The sequence below is a fragment of the Salvelinus alpinus genome, chromosome 22, assembly GCF_045679555.1.
Source record: "Salvelinus alpinus chromosome 22, SLU_Salpinus.1, whole genome shotgun sequence".
NCBI lineage: Eukaryota > Metazoa > Chordata > Actinopteri > Salmoniformes > Salmonidae > Salvelinus > Salvelinus alpinus.
This window is the reverse complement of record NC_092107.1, coordinates 7,812,276-7,834,901: the sequence shown is the minus strand read 5'-3', so window position 1 is coordinate 7,834,901 and position 22,626 is coordinate 7,812,276. Positions and strand designations below refer to the sequence as shown.

Here is a 22,626-nt window from a genome sequence, read left to right as displayed (position 1 = left end):
TCAAGTTTATATTGTATTGTAACAGAATGTTTTGTGTCATATTAGCTAGTTAACTGCATAACTACAGAGCATCAAGGGGCGCTGCCCTCCCTACCTTCAGGTTGGGCTTAAACATATGCTAACAGGGATCTTTGGGAAAACCCTACAACCCAACGTGTTCTGCCACCTCTGGTCTCTTGGCCCACCGTTACATATACATTTCTGCAATGTATATGTAACATGTCCTCATGTTATTCTAGCAGTCATGGCTTATGACAGGTATGTCCCCATTTGTAAGCTATTTCGATATCAGAACATTATGACCCTTTCTAAAGTGAAGATATTGTCAGCCTTGGTATATTTTATTCCCATAACTCTTTTCAAATGTTTATCACTTCAAGGCTCCCTTTGTGCAGGAAACAATCTATGTTTTTTTGTGATGACTAAGCGGTTGTTCAACTCCTGTTTTGAAAGTGCGCTGAGCAGCCTGTATGGTACTGTATATGGACCATATCAAGTCTAGTGGTTTTACCTTTTGTGTTAGTTGTGCTCTCATATGTCAAAATATTAAAGCCTCAAAGGAGTCACGAAAGAAGGCTTTTAATACGTGTGCTCCCCACTTGATCACTTTCATCAACTTCTCTACAGGCCTCCTTTTCCTGTTGTTTACAACAGGCACAGCACAGTTAGCAAGGAGGTTAATCTATTAATATCAGTATAGTTCATTCTTTTCCCACCACTGGTACACCCTATGTTATATGGTATTAGGACCAAGAAGATCAGGACATGTATTACAAAAATTATAAGAAGAATCTTTCCGAACTCTCTTGATTTTTCTCATCAAAAATCTGAACGTAAACTGGTACCAATTATGACTTTAGAAAGTACAGCAGCAGGACAGGGTTGCCGGTTTGAATCTCAGGTCTGACAGGATCATCTGCCAGAACTGAATGCTTATACATTTGTTTTGATCATCAACCTAATCTCTTGTTTCTCCTTGGTATTGCATTCTATTTCTGTGAATTGTTCTGCATTTCCTTTAAATGTATTTTACTGTAGTAAAGTCGTAGTTGTAGTCACTGACCGTATGTTCTTCTAGCATGTCAATGGACATGTATGTGTGTTTCAGGGGGGTTGGGGACAAAGTAAAAGGATGTAATAAATTCTGTTTCAACAAATGGGCAATAAAGTATTCTTCTAGAAGTGACAGTTCAAGCAGATCCTTTTGATATTTAGATGAAATTTGAATTAGCAAGTAAAATACACAAATAATTTCCTGTAAAATAAAAGGGATGAATCCATTTTCTTGATCAAACAGTTGTTTATTAATTTAGTCATGCTACACTGAATAAAACATTGCATTATTTATTGTAAATTAAAATACTTCAAATGCATTTTTTAAAAGAGATTCATGTACAATGAGGAAGATCAGCCCAATTCCACACTCAACTGCACTTCATCTAAAGACACATCAGTTTGTTACAAACATAGACTTATTTATTTTTTTATTTAACCTTTATTTAACCAGGTAGGCAAATTGAGAACACGTTCTCATTTACAATTGCGACCTGGCCAAGATAAAGCAAAGCAGTTCGACACATACAACAACACATAGTTACACATGGAGTAAAACAAACATATAGTCAATGATACAGTGAAAAAAAAATAAGTCTATATACAATGTGAGCAAGTGAGGTGAGATAAGGGAGGTGAAGGCAAACAAATATATGTATAAATAAATAAAAATATAAAAAGGCCATGGTGGCGAAGTAAATACAACACAGCAAGTAAAATAAAAACTAAAAACACTGGAATGGTTGGTTTGCAGTGGAAGAAAGCGCAAAGTAGAGACAGAAATAATGGGGTGCAAAGGAGCAAAATAAATAAATAAATACAGTAGGTAAAGAGGTAGTTGTTTGGGCTAAATTATAGATGGGCTATGTACAGGTGCAGTAATCTATGAGCTGCTCTGACAGCTGGTGCTTAAAGCTAGTGAGGGAGATAAGTGTTTCCAGTTTCAGAGATTTTTGTAGTTCGTTCCAGTCATTGGCAGCAGAGAACTGGAAGGAGAGGCGGCCAAAGGAAGAATTGGTTTTGGGGGTGACCAGAGAGATAAACCTGCTGGAGCGCGTGCTACAGGTAGGTGTTGCTATGGTGACCAGCGAGCTGAGATAAGGGGGGACTTTACCTAGCAGGGTCTTGTAGATGACCTGGAACCAGTGGGTTTGGCGACGAGTATGAAGCGAGGGCCAGCCAACGAGAGTGTACAGGTCGCAGTGGTGGGTAGTATATGGGGCTTTGGTGACAAAACGGATGGCACTGTGATAGACTGCATCCAATTTATTGAGTAGGGTTTTGGAGGCTATTTTGTAAATGACATCACCGAAGTCGAGGATTGGTAGGATGGTCAGTTTTACAAGGGTATGTTTGGCAGCATGAGTGAAGGATGCTTTGTTGCGGAATAGGAAGCCAATTCTAGATTTAACTTTGGATTGGAGATGTTTGATGTGAGTCTGGAAGGAGAGTTTACAGTCTAACCAGACACCTAGGTATTTGTAGTTGTCCACATATTCTAAGTCAGAGCCGTCCAGAGTAGTGATGTTGGACAGGCGGGCAGGTGCAGGCAGCGATCGGTTGAAGAGCATGCATTTAGTTTTACTTGTATTTAAGAGCAATTGGAGGCCACGGAAGGAGAGTTGTATGGCATTGAAGCTCGCCTGGAGGGTTGTTAACACGGTGTCAAAAGAAGGGCCAGAAGTATACAGAATAGTGTCGTCTGCGTAGAGGTGGATCAGAGAATCACCAGCAGCAAGAGCGACATCATTGATGTATACAGAGAAGAGAGTCGGTCCAAGAATTGAACCTTGTGGCACCCCCATGGAGACTGCCAGAGGCCCGGACAACAGACCCTCCGATTTGACACACTGAACTCGATCAGAGAAGTAGTTGGTGAACCAGGCGAGGCAATCATTAGAGAAACCAAGGCTGTCGAGTCTGCCGATGAGGATGTGGTGATTGACAGAGTCAAAAGCCTTGGCCAGGTCAATGAATACGGCTGCACAGTATTGTTTCCTATCGATGGCGGTTAAGATATCGTTTATGACCTTGAGCGTGGCTGAGGTGCACCCATGACCAGCTCTGAAACCAGATTGCATAGCGGAGAAGGTATGGTGGGATTCGAAATGGTCGGTAATCTGTTTGTTGACTTGGCTTTCGAAGACCTTAGAAAGGCAGGGTAGGATAGATATAGGTCTGTAGCTGTTAGGGTCAAGAGTGTCCCCCCCTTTGAAGAGGGGGATAACCGCAGCTGCTTTCCAATCTTTGGGAATCTCAGACGACACGAAAGAGAGGTTGAAAAGGCTAGTAATAGGGGTGGCAACAATTTCAGCAGATAGTTTTAGAAAGAAAGGGTCCAGATTATCTAGCCCGGCTGATTTGTAAGGGTCCAGATTTTGCAGCTCTTTTAGAACATCAGCTGACTGTATTTGGGAGAAAGAGAAATGGGGAAGGCTTGGGCGAGTAGCAGAGGGGAGGGCAGTGCTGTTGTCCGGGGTAGGGGTAGCCAGGTGGAAAGCATGGCCAGCCGTAGAAAAATGCTTATTGAAATTCTCAATTATAGTGGATTTGTCGGTGGTGACAGTGTTTCCTATCTTCAGAGCAGTTGGAAGCTGGGAGGAGGTGTTCTTATTCTCCATGGACTTTACAGTGTCCCAGAACTTTTTTGAATTTGTGTTGCAGGAAGCAAATTTCTGCTTGAAAAAGCTAGCCTTGGCTTTTCTAACTGCCTGTGTATACTGGTTTCTAGCTTCCCTGAAAAGTTGCATATCACGGGGGCTGTTCGATGCTAATGCAGAACGCCATAGGATGTTTTTCTGTTGGTTAAGGGCAGTCAGGTCAGGAGAGAACCAAGGGCTATATCTGTTCCTGGTTCTAAATTTCTTGAATGGGGCATGCTTATTCAAGATGGTGAGGAAGGCATTTTTAAAAAAATGTCCAGGCATCCTCTACTGACGGGATGAGATCAATATCCTTCCAGGATACCTCGGCCAGGTTGATTAGAAAGGCCTGCTCGCTGAAGTGTTTCAGGGAGCGTTTGACAGTGATGAGTGGAGGTCATTTGACCGCTGACCCATTACGGATGCAGGCAATGAGGCAGTGATCGCTGAGATCTTGGTTGAAAACAGCAGAGGTGTATTTGGAGGGCAAGTTTGTTAGGATGATATCTATGAGGGTACCCGTGTTTATGGAATTGGGGTGGTACCTGGTAGGTTCATTGATAATTTGTGTGAGATTGAGGGCATCAAGCTTAGATTGTAGGGTGGCTGGGGTGTTAAGCATGTTAAAATTTAGGTCGCCTAGCAGCACGAGCTCTGAAGATAGATGGGGGGCAATCAGTTCACATATAGTGTCCAGAGCACAGCTGGGGGCAGAGGGTGGTCTATAGCAGGCGGCAACGGTGAGAGACTTGTTTTTAGAGAGGTGGATTTTTAAAAGTAGAAGTTCAAATTGTTTGGGAACAGACCTGGATAGTAAAACAGAACTCTGCAGGCAATCTTTGCAATAGATTGCAACACCGCCCCCTTTGGCCGTTCTATCTTGTCTGAAAATCTTGTAGTTGGGGATGAAAATGTCAGAATTTTTGGTGGTCTTTCTAAGCCAGGATTCAGACACGGCTAAAACATCCGGGTTGGCAGAGTGTGCTAAAGCAGTGAACAAAACAAACTTAGGGAGGAGGCTTCTAATGTTAACATGCATGAAGCCAAGGCTATTACGGTTACAGAAGTCATCAAAAGAGAGCGCCTGGGGAATAGGAGTGGAGCTAGGTACTGCAGGGCCTGGATTCACCTCTACATCACCAGAGGAACAGAGGAGGAGTAGGATAAGGGTACGGCTAAAAGCTATGAGAATTGGTCGTCTAGAACTTCTAGAGCAGAGAGTAAAAGGAAGTTTCTGGGGGCGATAAAATAGCTTAAAGGAATAATGTACAGACAAAGGTATGGTAGGATGTGAATACAGTGGAGGTAAACCTAGGTGTTGAGTGATGATGAGAGAGATATTGTCTCTAGAAACATCATTGAAACCAGGTGATGTCATCGCATATGTGGGTGGTGGAACTGTGAGGTTGGATATGGTATAGTGAGCAGGGCTAGAGGCTCTACAGTGAAATAAGCCAATAAACACTAACCAGAACAGCAATGGACAAGGCATATTTACATTAAGGAGAGGCATGCTTAATCGAGTGATCAATAAGGGTCCAGTGAGTAGAGGTTGGTTGGGGTCACGGCGATCCAGACAGCTGGCCGGGTAGATGGCTATCGGTAGCGAGATAGCATAGTATGGAAGTCTATTTGTAGATACCTCGTGCGTTTCCGTCGGTAGGTTAGTGGGGTTCCGTGTGGTAGAGGGGATCAATCCAAATTGGCAAAATAGATATAGTGACCCAAGAAAAAAAAATAATAATAATAATAATAATAATAATTGTCCGATATACTTATTTAGATAGCAGCCGGTAAGACAGCTAACGGTTAGCGGGCCCCAGATGAGCGTTCAGGTAACGTCGGGACGGAGGTGCCAGTTGGATAACTCCCTCGGGCAGATAACGTCGGCAGTCAGTCGTGAAGGCCCGGCGGGGCTCCGTATCTGCAGCAACAACAAAACAAAAAAAAACTGGTCCGGATAGGTGACTGTAGCCCAGGAATGGCTGATGGAACTCCTCAGCTGGCTAGCTCCGGAATGATTTGAGTTTGCTCCGGGATCGACGTAAGCCAATAGTCACACGGTTTGCAGCTAGCTAGCTGCAAATGTCCAGAGCCTGCGGCTGAAATCCGGGGAAACTGAGAGAAAAAAAAGTCCCGGAATGCTCCGGTCCGAGTCGCGTTGCACAAAAGTGCCGGTAGATTATCGAGCTAAAGGAATAGCTGATGACCACAAAACGTGGGCAGCTGAGACACCAACGCTAGCCAGCAGACCGGCTAATTTCTGGGCAGCTACAGATTAGCTTCTGGCTAGCTATCGGATAGCTTCTGGTTAGCTTTCTGGCTAGCTTCTGAATTAGCCCCTGGTTAGCTTCCACGGTGGATTTTCAGATTTGAGGTAAATAATACTTTTTTGTAATTGGTGAAGCGGGTGGACTTAGATGGACATCACATCATTGTATCTGTCCCAAAAGAGTACCACAGTATGACACCTCCCTGTGGGGCTCTATATGGCGTCTATAAGATCACTGGAAGCGCCATACTCCATTTTGAAGTAGTCCATTTCCTTCTTCTACTTCTACGAGTTTTTTTAACAGGTATGAAGCCAAGTTTGGATATTTATTGCCACCTGCAGTTATGGAATGTTTGCTCATACGTTTAATGCATTGGCTAATCCCTCCTGGTGACCTGTATGGAGTTATGTGATCCTTCCTTAACTTTTACTGCCTCAGAAACCCGGATCCGGGAGCACCCCCCACCCCCCACACACTGATTAGCATAGCTAGCATAGCTTCAGAAGTAGATAGTAGCATCTAAATATCATTAAATCACAAGTCCAAGACACCAGATGAAAGATACAGATCTTGTGAATAAAGCCACCATTTCAGATTTTTAAAATGTTTTACAGGGAAGACAAAATATGTAAATCTATTAGCTAAACACGTTAGCAAAATACACCACTATTCTAACTCCATCAGTTTCTTACTCCTTCAGGTGCTATCACCAATTCGGCTCAACTAAGATATTGATATCCACTAACCAAGAAAAAACCTCTTCAGATGACAGTCTGATAACATATTCATGGTATAGGATAGTTTTTGTTAGAAAAAAGTGCATATTTCAGGTAGAAATCACAGTTTACAATTGCACCCACCATCACAAATCGACTAGAATTACTAGATAGAGCAACGTGTATGACCAATTTACTCATCATAAAACATTTCATAAAAATAGACAAAGCATAGCAATGGAAAGACCCAGTTCTTGTGATTTCAGACCATATTTCAGATTTTCTAAGCGTTTTTCAGCGAAAACACAATAAATCGATAAGTTAGCATACTACATGTGCAAACGTTACCAGAGCATCGATTCCAGCCAAAGAGCGCTATAACGTAACCACCGCCAAAAGATATTAATTTTTTCACTAACCTTCTCAGAATTCTTCCGATGACACTCCTGTAACATCATTTTACAACATACATATACAGTTTGTTCGAAAAGGTGCATATTTAGCCATACAAAACCGTGGTTACACAATAAAAATACTAGGACCATAGGAAGTCCCACCCAGTTACTACTCTAGTGACTTTTGGCCACTTGAGTCCTATATCTATCTCTACGCTTGCAAACTTTTTAGACTGGCCACTGAGCTAAATTTATGACCCATCTGGCATTTGCCGTAATTACCTGGCCAGTCTGTTTCTGCTTAATTCTTAAATATATGTTCACTCCACAGGAGGTTGGTGGCACCTTAATTGGGGAGAAAGGGCTTGTGGTAATGACTTGAGCGGTATACAGTTGAAGTAGGAAGTTTACATACACTCAGGATGGAGTCATTAAAACTCATTTTCAACCAATCCACAACTTTTTTGTCCCAAACTATAGTTCTGGCAAGTTGGTTAGGACTTGCCAAAAACAAATCTACTTTGGGCATGACACAAGTAATTTTTCCAACAAATGTTTACAGACAGATTATTTCACTGTATCACAATTCCAGTGGGTCAAAAGTTTACATACACTAAGTTGACTGTCCCTTTAAACAGCTTCGAATATTCCTGAAAATTATGTAATGGTTTTAGAAGCTTCCAATAGGCTAATTGACATAATTAGAGTCAATTGGAGGTGTACCTGTGGATGTATTTCAAGGCCTACCTTCAACCTCAGCGCCTCTTTGCTTGACATCATGGGAAAATCAAAAGAAATCATTCAAAAAATTGTAGACCTCCACAAGTCTGGTTCATCCTTGGGAGCAATTTCCAAACGCCTTAAGGTACCACATTCATCTGTACAAACAATAGTACGGAAGTATAAACAGAAATGTATGCAAATGTATACAAAATAAAAAACAGATACCTTATTTACATAATTATTCAGACAATTTGCTATGAGACTCAAAATTGAGCTCAGGTTCATCCTGTTTCCATTGATCATCCTTGAGAAATTCCTACAACTTGATCCACCTGTGGTAAATTCAATTGATTGGACATGATTTGGAAAGGCATACACCTGTCTATATAAGGTCCCACATTTGACAGTGCATGTCAGAGCAAAAACCAAGCCATGGGGTCGAAGGAATTGTCTGTAGAGCACTGAGACAGCATTGTGTCGAGGCACAGATCTGGGGAAGGGTACCAAAACATTTCTGCAGCGTTGAAGGTCCTCAAAAACACAGTGGCCTCCAACATTCTTAAATGGAAGAAGTTTGGAACCACCGAGACTCTTCCAAGAGCTGGCCGCCTGGCCAAACTGAGCAATTGGGGGAAAAGGGCATTGGTCAGGGAGGTGACTATGACAGAACTCCAGAGTTCCTCTGTGGAGATGGGAGAACCTTCCGGAAGGACAACCATCTCTGCAGCACTCAACCAGTCAGGCCTTTATGGTAGAGTGGCCAGACGGAAGCTACTCCCTAGTTAAAGGACTCTGAGACCATGAGAAACAAGATTCTCTGGTCTGATAAAACCAAGATTGAACTATGTGGCTTGAATGCCAAGCGTCACATCTGGAGGAAACCAGGCACCATCCCTACCGTGAAGTAAGGTGGTGGCAGCATCATGCTGTTGGGATGTTTCTCAATGGCAGGGACTGGGAGACTAGTCAGGATAGAGGGAATGATAAACGGATCAAAGTACAGAGAGATCCTTGATGAAAACCTGCTCCAGAGCTCTCAGGATCTCAGACTTGGGTGAAGGTTCACCTTCCAACAGGACAACAACCCTAAGACAATGCAGGAATGGCTTCGAGACAAGTCTCTGAAGGTCCTTGAGTGGCCCAGCCAGAGCCCGAACTTGAACCCGATCGAACATCTTTGGAGAGACCTGAAAATTGCTTTGCTGGAATGCTCCCCATCCAACCTGACAGAGCTTGAAAGGATCTGCAGAGAAGAATCGGAGAAACTCCCCAAATACAGTTGAATATTTATTTAATTTGAACTTAAGAACAAATGAAAAACAAATAATTTTTTACAATGACGGCCTATCAAAAGGCAAAAGGCCTCCTGCAGGGACGGGGGGCTGGGATGATTTTTAAAAATTTATTAAATAAAAATATAGGACAAAACACACGTCACGACAAGAGAGATAACACAACACTACATAAAGAGAGACCTAAGACAACAACATAGCATGGCAGCAACACCTGACAACACAACATGGCAGCAGCTCAAAATATGTCACAAACATTATTTGGCACAGACAACAGCACACACGGCAAGAAGGTAGAGACAACAATACATCACGCAGAGCAGCCACAACTGTCAGTAAGAGTGTCTATGATTGAATCTTTGAAGGAAGAGATTTGAGGGTGTTTGCAGCTCTTCCAGTCGCTAGCTGCAGCGATCTGAAAAGAGGAGCGACCAGGGATGTGTGTGATTAGGGGACCTTAAACAGAATGTGACTGGCAGAACGGGTGTTGTATGTGGAGGATGAGGGCTGCAGTAGGTATCTCAGACAGGGGGGAGTGCTGCCTAGGAGGGTTTTATAAATAAGCATCAACCAGTGGGTCTTGCGAAGGGTATACAGAGATGACTAGTTTACAGAGGAGTATAGAGTGCAGTGATGTGTCCTATAAGGAGCATTGGTGGCAAATCTGATGGCCAGAATGGTAAAGAAAGGTGTGCCAAGCTTGTAGCGTCATACCCAAGAAGACTTGAGGCTGTAATCGCTGCTAAAGGTGCTTCAACAAAGTACTGAGTAAAGGGTCTGAATACTTATGTAAATGTAATATTTCCTTTTTTTATTTTGAATAAATTTGCAAAAGTTTCTTAAACTGTTTTTGCTTTGTCATTATGGGGTATTGTTAGTAGATTGATGAGGTGAGGACAATTTAAAAAAAAATACATTTTAGAATAAGGCTGTAATGTAACAAAATGTGGATAAAGTCAAGGGGTCTGAATACTTTTTTTGTATATATATATATATATATATATATATATATATATATATATAACTAGCAACTCATAAGCAGGCCATGTCGTATTTGTTTCATAGTCGATATATAATCATATTTCATGACAGTGTAACAATTAGCTTTGTTTACAGAAGGATGAAAGAACACTATGTCTGTCAGGGAATGCTATTCTGATATGTCAGCAGAGCAATGGGCCATGTGCAGATGGTGCAGGAATCATTGCCAGAATGATCCAGCATTGTTGCATTGCTCGGCAAAAATACTCTGTTCCCCTACTCTGTTCCCTTGCACCCATGTGTCTCGTCCACATTGATACAAATCATAAATTGACAAGGTACTAAGATGTATAATGTCTCCATCAAATCTAATCTTTTTATTCTTACTTATTCCAAGACAAATATTGTGAAATTGGAGTTGTTCATCATCAACTGGTAATACATAAATAATGAAGGAGGTTTGTAACGGCTTTCGTTGGTGGAAGGAGAGGAGGACCAAAATGCAGCGTGGTACGTATCAATAATATCATTTAATCGAGAATGAATACAAAAGAACAAGATAATAAATGAAAACCAAAACAGTCCCGTATGGTGCAAACACTAACACAGGAAACAGGAAACAATCACCCACAAAACACAATGAAAAACAGGCTATCTAAATATGGCTCCCAATCAGAGACAACGACTGACACCTGCCTCTGATTGAGAACCATACTAGGCCAAACACATAGAAATATACCTTACAGAACAAAACATAGAAAAACAACATAGAATGCCTACCCCAATTCACGCCCCGACCAAACTAAAATAAAGACATAAAAAAGGACCTAAGGTCAGAACGTGACAAGGTTAAAACTTCTTACGGCTGAGATCGTTTGAATGAGGCAGGCAAAAACCTGAAAGAAAATCCAACCAGGAAGTGGAAAATTGAGGTTGGTCGATTTTCAACTCGGCTCCTATTGAAGATACAGTGGGATATTGGTAATGTTGCACTTCCTAAGGCTTCCACTAGATGTCAACAGTCGTTAGAACCTTGTCTGATGCCTCTACTGTTTAGTGGGGCCAAAGGAGAGAGGAATTAGTCAGGTCTGCCATGAGGTGACCATGCTCTGACCATGCGCGTTCGCATGAGAGCGAGCTCTGTTCCATCGCAATTCTAAAGACACAGGAATACTCCGGTTGGAACATTATTGAAGAATTATGTTAAAAACATCCTAAAGATTGATTCAATACTTCGTTTGTCATGTTTTTATGGACTGTAATATAACTTTTTTAACTTTTCGTCCGTACTTTCCGCTGTACCTGCCCGCGCGTCGTGAGTTTGGAAAGTGTACTGAACGCTAGAACAACAAGGAGGAAATTGGACATAAATGAGGGACATTATCGAACTAACAAACATTTATTGTGGAACTGGGAGTCCTGGGAGTGCATTCTGATGAAGATAATCAAAGGTAAGTGAATGTTTATAATATGACATCTGTTGACTGCATAATATGGCGGCTATATTTGTGTCTTGACTGGGCTCTGAGCGCCGACTCAGATTATTGCATGGTTTGCTTTTTTCGTAAAGCTTTTTTGAAATCTGACACAGCGGTTGCATTAAGGAAAAGTGCATCTAAAATTCCATGCATAACAGTTGTATCTTTTATCAATGTTTATTATGAGTATTCCTGTAAATTGATGTGGTTCTCTGCAAAATCAAAGGATGTTTTGTGACTTCTGAACGTAAGGCGCCAATGTATACTCAGATTTTGGATATAAATATGAACTTTACCGAACAAAACATACATGTATTGTGTAACATGAAGTCCTATGAGTGTCATCTGATGAAGATCATTAAAGGTTAGTGATTAATTTTATCTATATTTCTGCTTTTTGTGAATCCTCTCTTTGGCTGGAAAAATGGCTGTGTTATTCTGTGAATAGGCACTCACCTAACATAATCGTTTGGTTTGCTTTCGTCATAAAGCCTTTTTGAAATCGGACACTGTGGCTGGATTTACAACAAGTGTATCTTTTAAAATGGTGTAAAATACATGTATGTTTGAGGAATTCTAATTATGGGATTTCTGTTGTTTTGAATTTGGCGCCCTGCAGTTTCACTGGCTGTTGAAGAGGTGGGACGCTACCGTCTCACCTACCCTAGAGAGGTTTTAATCAGTTGTATGGGAGCACTGGTTTGTTTCCTGCTCTCATGTTTTACTTGCTGTCTGACACACATGATATTTCCCTTCTTTATTGTTATATCCAGATTTATGTGTTGTACACATATGCTATAACAGAATTTTGTAATTTAGCAGTTATTTCCTATGACAGGTACATTTCTATTTGTTATAAGAATGTGTTCTTAACTGACTTGCCTAGTTAAATAAAGGTGTAAAAAAAATCGCCAACATCGCAGTCCAAAATTACCGATTTCCGACTGTTATGAAAACTTGAAATCGGCCCTAATTAATCGGCCATTCCGATTAATCGGTCGACCTCTACTACATACCCAGCTCTGTCAGGAGGATCGGGCCAAAATTCACCCAACTTATTGTGGGAAGCTTGTGGAAGGCTACTCGAGAAGATTGACCCAAGTTCAACAATTTAAAGGCAATGCTACCAAATACTAATTGAGTGTATGCAAACCTCTGACCCACTGGGAATGTGATGAAAGAAATTAAAGCTGAAATAAATCATTCTCTCTACTGTTATTCTAACATTTCACATTCTTAAAATAAAATGGTGATCCTAACTGACAGGGAATTTTTTACTAAGATTAAATGTCAGGAATTGTGAAAAACTGAGTTTAAATGTATTTGATTAAGGGCTATGTAAACTTCCGACTTCAACTGTATATTTCTGTTTGTGATGTATGTCTAAACTTTGTCTCAACCTGTTTCTCATGGTCATCTACATTGAAACAAGTCTACATGTTTTTGTTCCACTTGGCTCTAATTGAAAGTTCTTCAGTCTGTCCAAAGATCATGAGATACCTCCTCGTGGGAATCCAAGATGTCTAGCTTGGCTGTTTAATCCAATCTCTTTCAGTAGAGTCTATTCATATCTGATTGTAACAGTGATGGCCTGTGACCTGTTTCACTCTATTTGTAAGCCCTTGCAGTACCACACCATCATGACCCCTAATAAAGTCAACCTGTTGTTGGCGGTGGTATATATCGTCCAAATTCATAGAAGCAAGGACTGACCATCCATGATATCAAAATCATACTTTTAACCATGTTTTGGGGCTATACAGTGTTTGTTTTCAGTTATATTGCTTATAAACAATGGCGTGAAACACGCTTATATTTTGGGTTCTTATGGGGTAAGACAGTTGACTAAGCCCATGAGGCATTCATAAGTTATATTTTTCAAGAATCAATGGGTGTATATCATTCTTTTAAAAGTTTGAAAATGTATTAGCAAGATTGCCCATTTAAGTGAACCAAAATAATGTGAATACAGTCAAACAAACACAACACCTCCCTGAGCTCAAATGAAGTGATACAAATACATCCTTAATTAATGCCATTGGGTGACAATCTCTCTAAGACATTGCTTTAATTTGGAAAATAGTAAAAATACTCATGTCAATTATGATATGGTGAAGGTATAAAAAAGTCTAAAATGTATCATGCCAGCCAACATCTTACTTGGAAGACTGTTCATTTTAGAATGTTTTCATCTTCATCAAATTCATTCTGTCAACCCCTCACACCAACTCTAGTGTACTAACCTGATGGTAACTATTTTGACATTTGCACATTTTCGAAACGTTTATTTTATTAATGCATTATATTATATGTAAAATGATGTCTGATAACTTCTGATTATAATTGTCTTTTACTCAGGAAATATGAACCAGACTGTCTTACATAGCACTGTATTTTTCACTGCGTACGGACCTCCAGGCCCACTCAACTACGCAGCTTTTTTCTTAACATTTTTGCTTTTCTTCATTACAATATTTGCCAACATCAGTCTCATGCTTGTCATCTACTTAGAATCACACTTACACAAGCCCATGTACATATTTCTGTTCAACTTGGCGGTGAATGGACTGATTGGGTGTTTATCCGTCTGTCCGAAGATCATGGACAATCTTGTTAATGACATAAAGGGGATCTCTCACAAAGGTTGTTTATTGCAGGTGTTTTTCAGCAGTGTATATGCATCGTGTGCTTACGTTATTCTAGCAGTGATGGCATATGACAGGTATGTCTCAATTTGTAAGCCATTGCAATATCATAGCATTATGACTCCTTCTAAAGTGAAGATGTTGGTAGCCTTGGTATATTTTATTCCCATAACTATGCTTGCTTTTCAAATATTTATCACTTCTAGGCTCCCTGTGTGCAGCTACAACATCAATAAGCTTTTTTGTGATAACTTAGCAGTTGTTAAACTCTCCTGTGTTGAAAGTGCACTGAGTAACCTGTATGGTATATGTATGATAGCAAGTCTAGTGGTTTTACCTTTTGTGTTAGTTGTGCTCTCATACATCAAAATATTACTTGTTTGCTTGAAAGTCTCAAAGGAGTCACGAAATAAGGCTTTTAATACGTGTGCTCCCCACTTGATCACTTTCATCAACTTCTCTACAGCCATCCTTTTTTCTTTTGTTTACAACAGGCACAGTACAGTCAGCAAGGAGGTTAATGTATTAATATCAGTACTGTTCATTCTGTTCCCACCACTGGTACACCCTATCATATATGGTATTAGGACCAAGGAGATCAGAACATGTATTACAAAAATTATAAGAACAAGAATCTTTCCTAACTCTCTTGACTTTCCTCATCTAAAATCTGAACGTAAACTGGTACCAATTATGACTTTAGATGGTACAGCAGCAGGGCAAGGGTTGCCGGTTTGATTTCCAGGTCTCACAAGAACTTATGACAGAATGTGAGCCGCCAGAACTGAATGTTTTTATGATCAACCTAATCGCTTGTTTCTCCTTTGAATTGCATTTTATTTTTGTGAATTATTATGCATTTTGTTAAGTCTATTTACTGTAGGAATGTCAAATAAGGGATGCTGCTGTGTCGCTGACCCGATGTCCTTCTACTTTAGCATGTCAGTGGGCATGTATGTGTGTTTCAGGGGGGTTGGAGAAAGAGAAAAAGGATGTAAGGGTACAATAAGTTCTGTTTCCACAAATGGGCAGTAAAGTATTCTTCTAGACATGACGGATCTAGTAGATACTTTTGATATTTTGAAGAAATGTGAATTAGAAAGTAAAATAAACAAATAATTTCCTGTAAAAAAAGGGATGTATGCATTTCCTTGATCAAACAGTTTATTAATTTAGTCATCCTAAAATAAATACAACTATTATTGCATTATTTATTGTTTATGTAATTGAAAATAATTCCAATGCATTTTTTTTAAATAGCTTCATGTAAAATGAGGAAGATCAGCCCAATTCCCCACTCAAATACACTTAATCTAAAGACACCTCAGTTTGTGTTACAAACATAGACATCGCATCAGTGTATCTGTCCCAATATGGCGTCTGTGAGAGTACGGGCAGCGACATTGAGGCCATCTCCATTTTGAAGTTGTCAATTTTCTTCTTCTAATACTTCTATGAGTTGGCACACAATCTGATAGGCTGCATAATGCCACTCGGAGAGTGTTGTTTGAATAGGTATAAAGTTGGTGATTTACTGCCACCTGCAGTTTGCCCACAAGTATGATTCATTGACTGATCCCTCATGGTGACCTTTATGGAATGATGTGATCCTTCCTTAACCCATAGGAAGTCCAAACTAGTTACTACTCTAGTGGCTTTTGGCCACAAGACTTCTTTATCTCTATGCTTACAAACTTTTTAGACCGGCCACTGAGCTAAAGATTGTCCAGTCCATCTGGCATTTGCCCTAACTGCCTGGCCAGTCTGTTTCTGCTTAATTCTTCAAGATATGTTCACACTGTAATTTAAGCACAGGTGTTGTTTCACACCAATATCCCATGATAATGTCCCTGAGAGGAAAAGTTTGTGGGGTGTGTCAGTGTTAACATGGAGAACACCTCTGGTACAGAATAACATTCTAAGTGAACCACAGTGTGATTCTACTTTATCTGAAATTGATTGAATTACTGCCTTTGTGCTGTTACTGGGTCTGAATATGAAGATGATATGGCAAGAGACATGTAAAGGTTAAATACAATACAAACTCATGCAAACGTTTAATAGTCTGAGCAACAGTGAAAGTCCATTGCCATGTGTACAGTCAGTGATTACAACTATAAGCAAATAGCCACTTAATTCAATGGCACAATGAAACATTCAGGAAGATTCTTGTTTTAGGGTACAGACCTAGTATGTTTTTACAAGCCTGTCTTATTTTGGCCAGCCTCTCTCCATATAATAGGATTGAAAATTGGTGTGCATATTAGAAAATAGTGAAGCATAGGTGGTACATACGTCTCTAGTGCAAACAGTAAGGAGCACAAAGGAAAGCTAATTCCACTGTTTTGGGAAAAGTTCATAATTAAATTGTAACTTAGATAGGCTTGTTTATGATCATTATATTGATTGGGCCTTACTGTGTCACATATGAAGTGCTTAGTATTGTGTATGGGCCTGATGCTTTGATCAAGGGAGTATGGATAGAATTCTAACTTGAAAAATAAATTTGGAACTTCGCCATTTTTTGCCTCAATCGTGCAGTTATGTCAATGGGAAAAATGTACTGTATGTCTGAACTTTCAGGCCTATGAGAGAGGAAGGCAGTGTTTTATGGTGGCTTGATGTTTGTAGTAATTCTCCCCAAAGACAAACATTACTTTTTATCAGTCAGAGGATTAGACACAAGATCAATGTTAAAGTTAGTGCTTCAACAATAGGTGGAAATTAACTTGAATCAGTAGTAGGCCTAAGATAACCATTATCCACATAACTGGAAATGTCTTCTTAAGTCAAATATAAGAACAGGATATATACAGTAGGCCTATAAACATCTATTTTCACTTCAGAACAAATTCTTATTTACAATGACGGCCTACACCGGCCAAACCCGGACGATGCTGTGCCAATTGTGCACCGCTCTATGGGACTCCCAATCACAGCCGGTTGTGATACAGCCTGGATTCGAACCAGGGTGTCTGTAATGACGCCTCTAGCACTTTCAAACAGCTCTTATTCTAAAAGGGCTTTATCATAATTTGTACAATTTAACAGTATTATTCCAACCTCATAGTGTGGGAATATATATAAAATACAGGAAAATGACTTTTTTGACTGCAGTGGGACATTAATTGGTCAGGGTAACAAGATGACTACATGGCTGTGTTCAAGCAGGAAGCCCATTTCTGATCTTTTTTTCGACTAATTGGTCTTTTGACCAATCACATCAGACCATTTCACACAATTTGAATGCACAGAGTTACCATGATGAATACCTGAGGCCCATTGCCCTGCCATTCATCCGTGCCATCACCTTATGTTTCAGCATGATAATGCACAGCCCCATGTTGTAAGGATCTGTACAGAATTCCTGGAAGCTGAAAATGTCCCAGTTCGTCCATGGCCTGCATACTCACCCAACATGTCACACATTGAACCTGTTTGGGATACTCTGGATCGACGTGTACAACAGCGTGTTCCAGTTCCTGCCAATATCCAGAAACGTTATATATTTATGTTCAATGTAGATTACTAATGCATTCATTCTATCGATGTAAGACATTCTGGTGAGCACTACTTTATCTTCTGGGGCAAAAAGTTATTAAAGAAGAGAAGCTGCATGTATTTAACTGTAGTTGACAGAAAAAATGACCTACCAAACGCCGGAAATTATAAGCAGAAACTTGTCTAAATTATGGGTGAAAGTAGCCAGAAGTAAATAGTAAATACATTATAGTAGGCTCAACTATTATGGTGGATCGAACTGCTCAGGTAGCCTACTTTTTGAAGTGATTTATTTGACAATCAGATGAAAACATCACACAACACCCATGATATGCTTAACTGAGCCTGCACAGACTGCAAAAACAACAGTAAACAGGATAAGATGTTTACATGCCACAGTATCACACCTTAGATCCGTATATCCCAGGCATCTTATCTGGGTTTCTCATAACCGGGATACATCTTGTTTCGGGTAATAATAAACAGGATATGTCTGTATGCATCAACTCAAAAACAGAATACTTTAGTATCCCGAATAATAATTGGATATTGGTGCGCAAGTAAGCATGGTAATTGTGACAGGCTTTGGTTCCGATTTCAAGGTTGGTTTCTTTTTGGGTGTGGATGTGCACTGATTGGAGTCGTCCTTGTTGGCCAGGATGTGTTGCACCTGTCGCCTCGTTAGTTTCACCTCTGCTGGCAGAGCCAGTGCTCCTAGTGGTGTGAGAGATGTTGGAAGAGCTAGACCGATGTTTAGCTCTCCCTTTAAGCTTGGGTTAAACAAAGCCTTTTCTCGTGTCTTTTCTGTTTGGTTTGCTCCATGTTTACTTTCACTCCCTTACCTAAGGTGGTGTGGGTTTTCTTTTAGTTTGTCTTCTCAGGTAAATCTAGTGGGCATCCATAGTGGGTGTATGTTTAGATAGATTTTATTAGGATCCCCATTAGCCAACACCAATGGCGACCTTAGTTTAGCCCCTACTTAAGTTTCCTTGGCCAGGACTCAGTAGGCACCCCCATGGATGCCTTTCAGAACCTATTTCGAAACCCCACTTAGTTTCATTTTGGTTGTCAGTGACTCATTTGTTAGTCCCTTTTTTATGTTGAGTGATGAATTTCGTTTTTTGGAGAATGTAACAAAATGAGGTCTCGTCCGGGATATTTTGTCCCAGGTTTGCTGTAGTTGCTCCAATCACTCTGAAGCAGTGGAAGTTGCATAAACACTCGCAGGATAATACAAAAAAACAAAACATTTTGGAGCATTTGTGGGGATCCCTTTTGGGGAGATACTGGATAAATGTGACCGACCACCTTGATTCAGTTTGAAATTGTGTTTTTTACATTGGATAAAAGCAGAGACACAGAGCTACAACATGGTAGATCATACATTGCATTTGAGGAACAATGGGAAAGTAATTCTGCTTTGAAAGTTGATAAACTTGTAACCTCACTTTTGAGAAAATGGTCTTTGAATGTTTTGGTACCAGTTGGAGAGCTCTTCTTTGTCTACACCCTTTTAGCATCGTTCACACCCTCTTAAGCTTAAGCCCGACCCATCTCTTTAAGGGTTGATTCGAGCGTTCTGTACGAACAACAGCAGTCAATCACCCAAGCTAACTGGCTACTTCCAGACACAAATGAGAGAACAGCTCACTGAACATTACTCGCCCTAGCAGAGCTGGTTAGGCTGTTTTTATGTTATCCAGAGCGTTGGTGACTGCAACTGTGTTGTCTGATTGTCCGTTCGTAAATTCAGAGCGTTTCGCTCTGGCCAATGAGTAGGGTTGATCCTAGCGTTCTGACCTCACAACGGCAGTCAAGCACCCAAGCTAACTGGCTAACATTGACTAGCTTGTAAGCTACTTCCAGACACAAACGAGAGAACACCCCACTCTGACCATTTTACTCACCCTAGCAGAGCTGGATAGGCTGTTTTCATGTTACCCAGAGCGTTGGTGACTAACTGTGCTGCAGGCAACAATTTAATTACGCTTTTTTGCCGACATTTACTGACACCGGCCACATTCAATGGGTGTTGAGCGTTCATAAATTAAAATCAAATTGTATTGGTCACATACACATGTTTAGCAGATGTTATTGCGGGTGTAGCAAAATGCTTGTGTTTCTAGCTCCGACAGTGCACTAACAAGTAATATTTAACAATTTCACAATATATACCCAATACACACAAATCTAAGTAAAGGAATGGAATTAAGAATATATAAATAACTGGATGAGCAATGTCAGAGCGGCATAGACGAAGATACACTGGTGGTTGTTGTCCTTGATGATCTTTTTGGCCTTCCTGTGACATCAGGTGTCCTGGAGGGCAGGTAGTTTGCCCCCGGTGATGGGTTGGGCAGACCACACCACACTCTGGAGAGCCCTGCGGTTGAGGGCGGTGCAGTTGCCGTACCCGGAAGTGATACAGCCCAACAGGATGCTCTCAATTTTGCATCTGTAAAAGTTTGAGGGTTTTTGGGTGACAAGCCAAATTTCTTCAGACTCCTGAGGTTGAAGAGGCACTGTTGCGCCTTCTTCACCACAGTCTGTGTGGGTGGACCATTTCAGTTTGTCAGTGATGTGTACGCCAAGGAACTTGAAGCTTTCATCCTCTTTGTTTTGTTGACGTTGAGTGAGAGGTTATTTTCCTGGCACCACAGTCCCAGAGCCCTCACCTGCTCCCTGTAGGCTGTCTCGTCATTGTTAGTAATCAAGCCTACCACTGTTGTGTCGTCTCCAAACTTGATGATTCAGATGAAGGCATGTGTGGCCAAGCAGTCATGGGTGAACAGGGAGTACAGGAGGGGGCTGAGAATGCACAATTGTGGGGCCCCAGTGTTGAGGATCAGTGAAGGTGTTGTTTCCTACCTTCAACACCTGGGGGTGGCCCATCAGGAAGTCCAGGACCCAGTTGCACAGGGTGAGGTTCAGACCCAGGGCCTCGAGCTTATTGATGAGCTTGGAGGGTACCATGGCGTTGAACGCTGAGCTATAATCAATGAACAGCATTCTTACATAGGTATTCCTCTTGTCCAGATGGGATAGGGCAGTGTTATGGTGATTGCATCTTCTGTGGATCTACTGGGGCGGTAAGCAAATTGAAGTGGGTCTAGGGTGACAGGTAAGGTAGAGGTGATATGATCCTTGACTATTCTCTCAAAGCACTTCATGATGACAGAAGTGAGTGCTACGGGGCAATAGTCATTTAGTTCAGTTCAGCATTTTTTGGTACTGGAATAAATGTGGCCATCTTGAAGCACGTGGGGACAGCAGACTGGGATAGGGAGAGATTGAATATGTCCGTAAACACACCAGCCAGCTGGTCTGCGCATGCTCTGAGGACGCGGCTAGAGATGACGTCTGGGCCGGCAGCATTGCGAGGGTTAACACGTGTCTTACTCACGCTGGCCACGGAGAAGGAGAGTGGGCCGCGTCGGTGGCACTGTGTTATCCTCAAAGCGGGCGAAGAAGATGTTTAGCTTGTCTAGAAGCAAGACGTCGTTGTCTGCGACATGGCTAGTTTTCCTTTTCAAGTCCGTGATTGTCTGTAGACCCTGCCACATACATCTCGTGTCTGAGCCGTTGAATTGCTACTCCACTTTGTCTCTATACTGACATTTTGCCTGTTTGATTGCCTTGCGGAGGGAATAACTATACTGTTTGTATTCTGCCATATTCCCAGTCACCTTGCCATGGTTAAATGTGGTGGTTCGCGCTTTCAGTTTTGCGCGAATGCTGCCATCTATCCACAGTTTCTGGTTAGGGTAGGTTTTAATAGTCACAATGGGTACAACATCTCCTATACACTTACTGATAAACTCAGTCACTATATCAGTGTATTCATCATTGTTATTATCAAAGGCTACCCAGAACATATCCCAGTCCGTGTGATCAAAATAATCTTGAAGCGTGGATTCCGATTGGTCAGACCAGCGTTGAATAGGTACTTCCTGTTTGATTTTCTGCCTATAGGAAGGGTGGAGCAAAATGGAGTCTGTCAGATTTGCCGAAAGGAGAGTGGGGGAGGGCCATGTTGACATCCCGGAAGCTGGAGTAGCAGTGGTCGAGTGTTTTAGCAGCACGAGTACTACAGTCAATGTGTTGATAGAACTTCGGCAGCCTTTTCCTCAAATTTGCTTTGTTAAAATCCCCAGCTACAATAAATGCGGCCTCAGGATATGTGGTTTCCAGTTCGCATAAGTCCAAAGTTCTTTGAGGGCCGTCGTGGTATCGGCTTGAGGGAGGATATACACAACGGTGACTAACATAAGAGAATTATCTTGGGAGGTAATACAGTCTGCAATGGAGTGTGAGCTATTCTAGGTCGGATGAAAAAAATTACTTGAGTTCCTGGACTTGAGTTATTCTGCTCTCTGGCACATTCAGACGAGAGTGTTCTGAAATCGGAGTAGATGGTCAGATTGAATTTACGAACACACCTGAAATGGTTACTTGCATAGTGGAGTCTTTTGTTAAGATATGTTGCTAGCTAGCTAGGTAAACAATGAACCATAATCCCAACTCATGACATTAATACCCTGCATGAATCTGCAGGTAGCTAAACAACCAGGTCCAATGTTAGCTAGCTAACATTAGGCTATAACTAGTACAGTACACTTTAACTTGAAATGAAAACAACTTTCTGTCAAAATTAGAAACGTGTAATATCTGAAAATGTAGCTGGCTAGACTATGTTATCCGTGCTCTGATATCGGAGTAGATAGCGAGAGCAAATTTACCAGCTACGTCTATCAACAGTTTTCACAGTGACATTCTATTGAAATGGATACCTTGCTTAGTGGAGACTTTTGTTAAGACATGTAGCTAGTAAGCTAGCTAGCTAAACAAATAACATTAATCCCAACTCATGACGTTGCTACCCTGCATGAATCTGCAGGTAGCTAAACAACCAGGTTCCATGTTAGCT

General features: G+C 41.1%; 1 protein-coding gene and 1 pseudogene across 1 annotated transcript; both read left to right on the top strand.

The window, feature by feature from the left end:
* The first annotated feature begins 115 nt into the window (after window positions 1-115).
* On the top strand, window positions 116-907 carry LOC139549824 (olfactory receptor 2F1-like; annotated as a pseudogene).
* A 13,009-nt stretch (window positions 908-13,916) lies between these two features.
* Window positions 13,917-14,936, top strand: LOC139549823 (olfactory receptor 52E4-like). The gene has a single exon (XM_071360573.1). It carries the CDS (start codon window positions 13,917-13,919, stop codon window positions 14,934-14,936), a length of 1,020 nt encoding a protein of 339 aa, XP_071216674.1.
* Window positions 14,937-22,626: the final 7,690 nt, after the last annotated feature.

Coding starts and splice junctions, on each gene's coding strand:
- LOC139549823 (XM_071360573.1), top strand. CDS start 13,917: ATGAACCAGACTGTCTTACATAGCACTGTATTTTTCACTGCGTACGGA.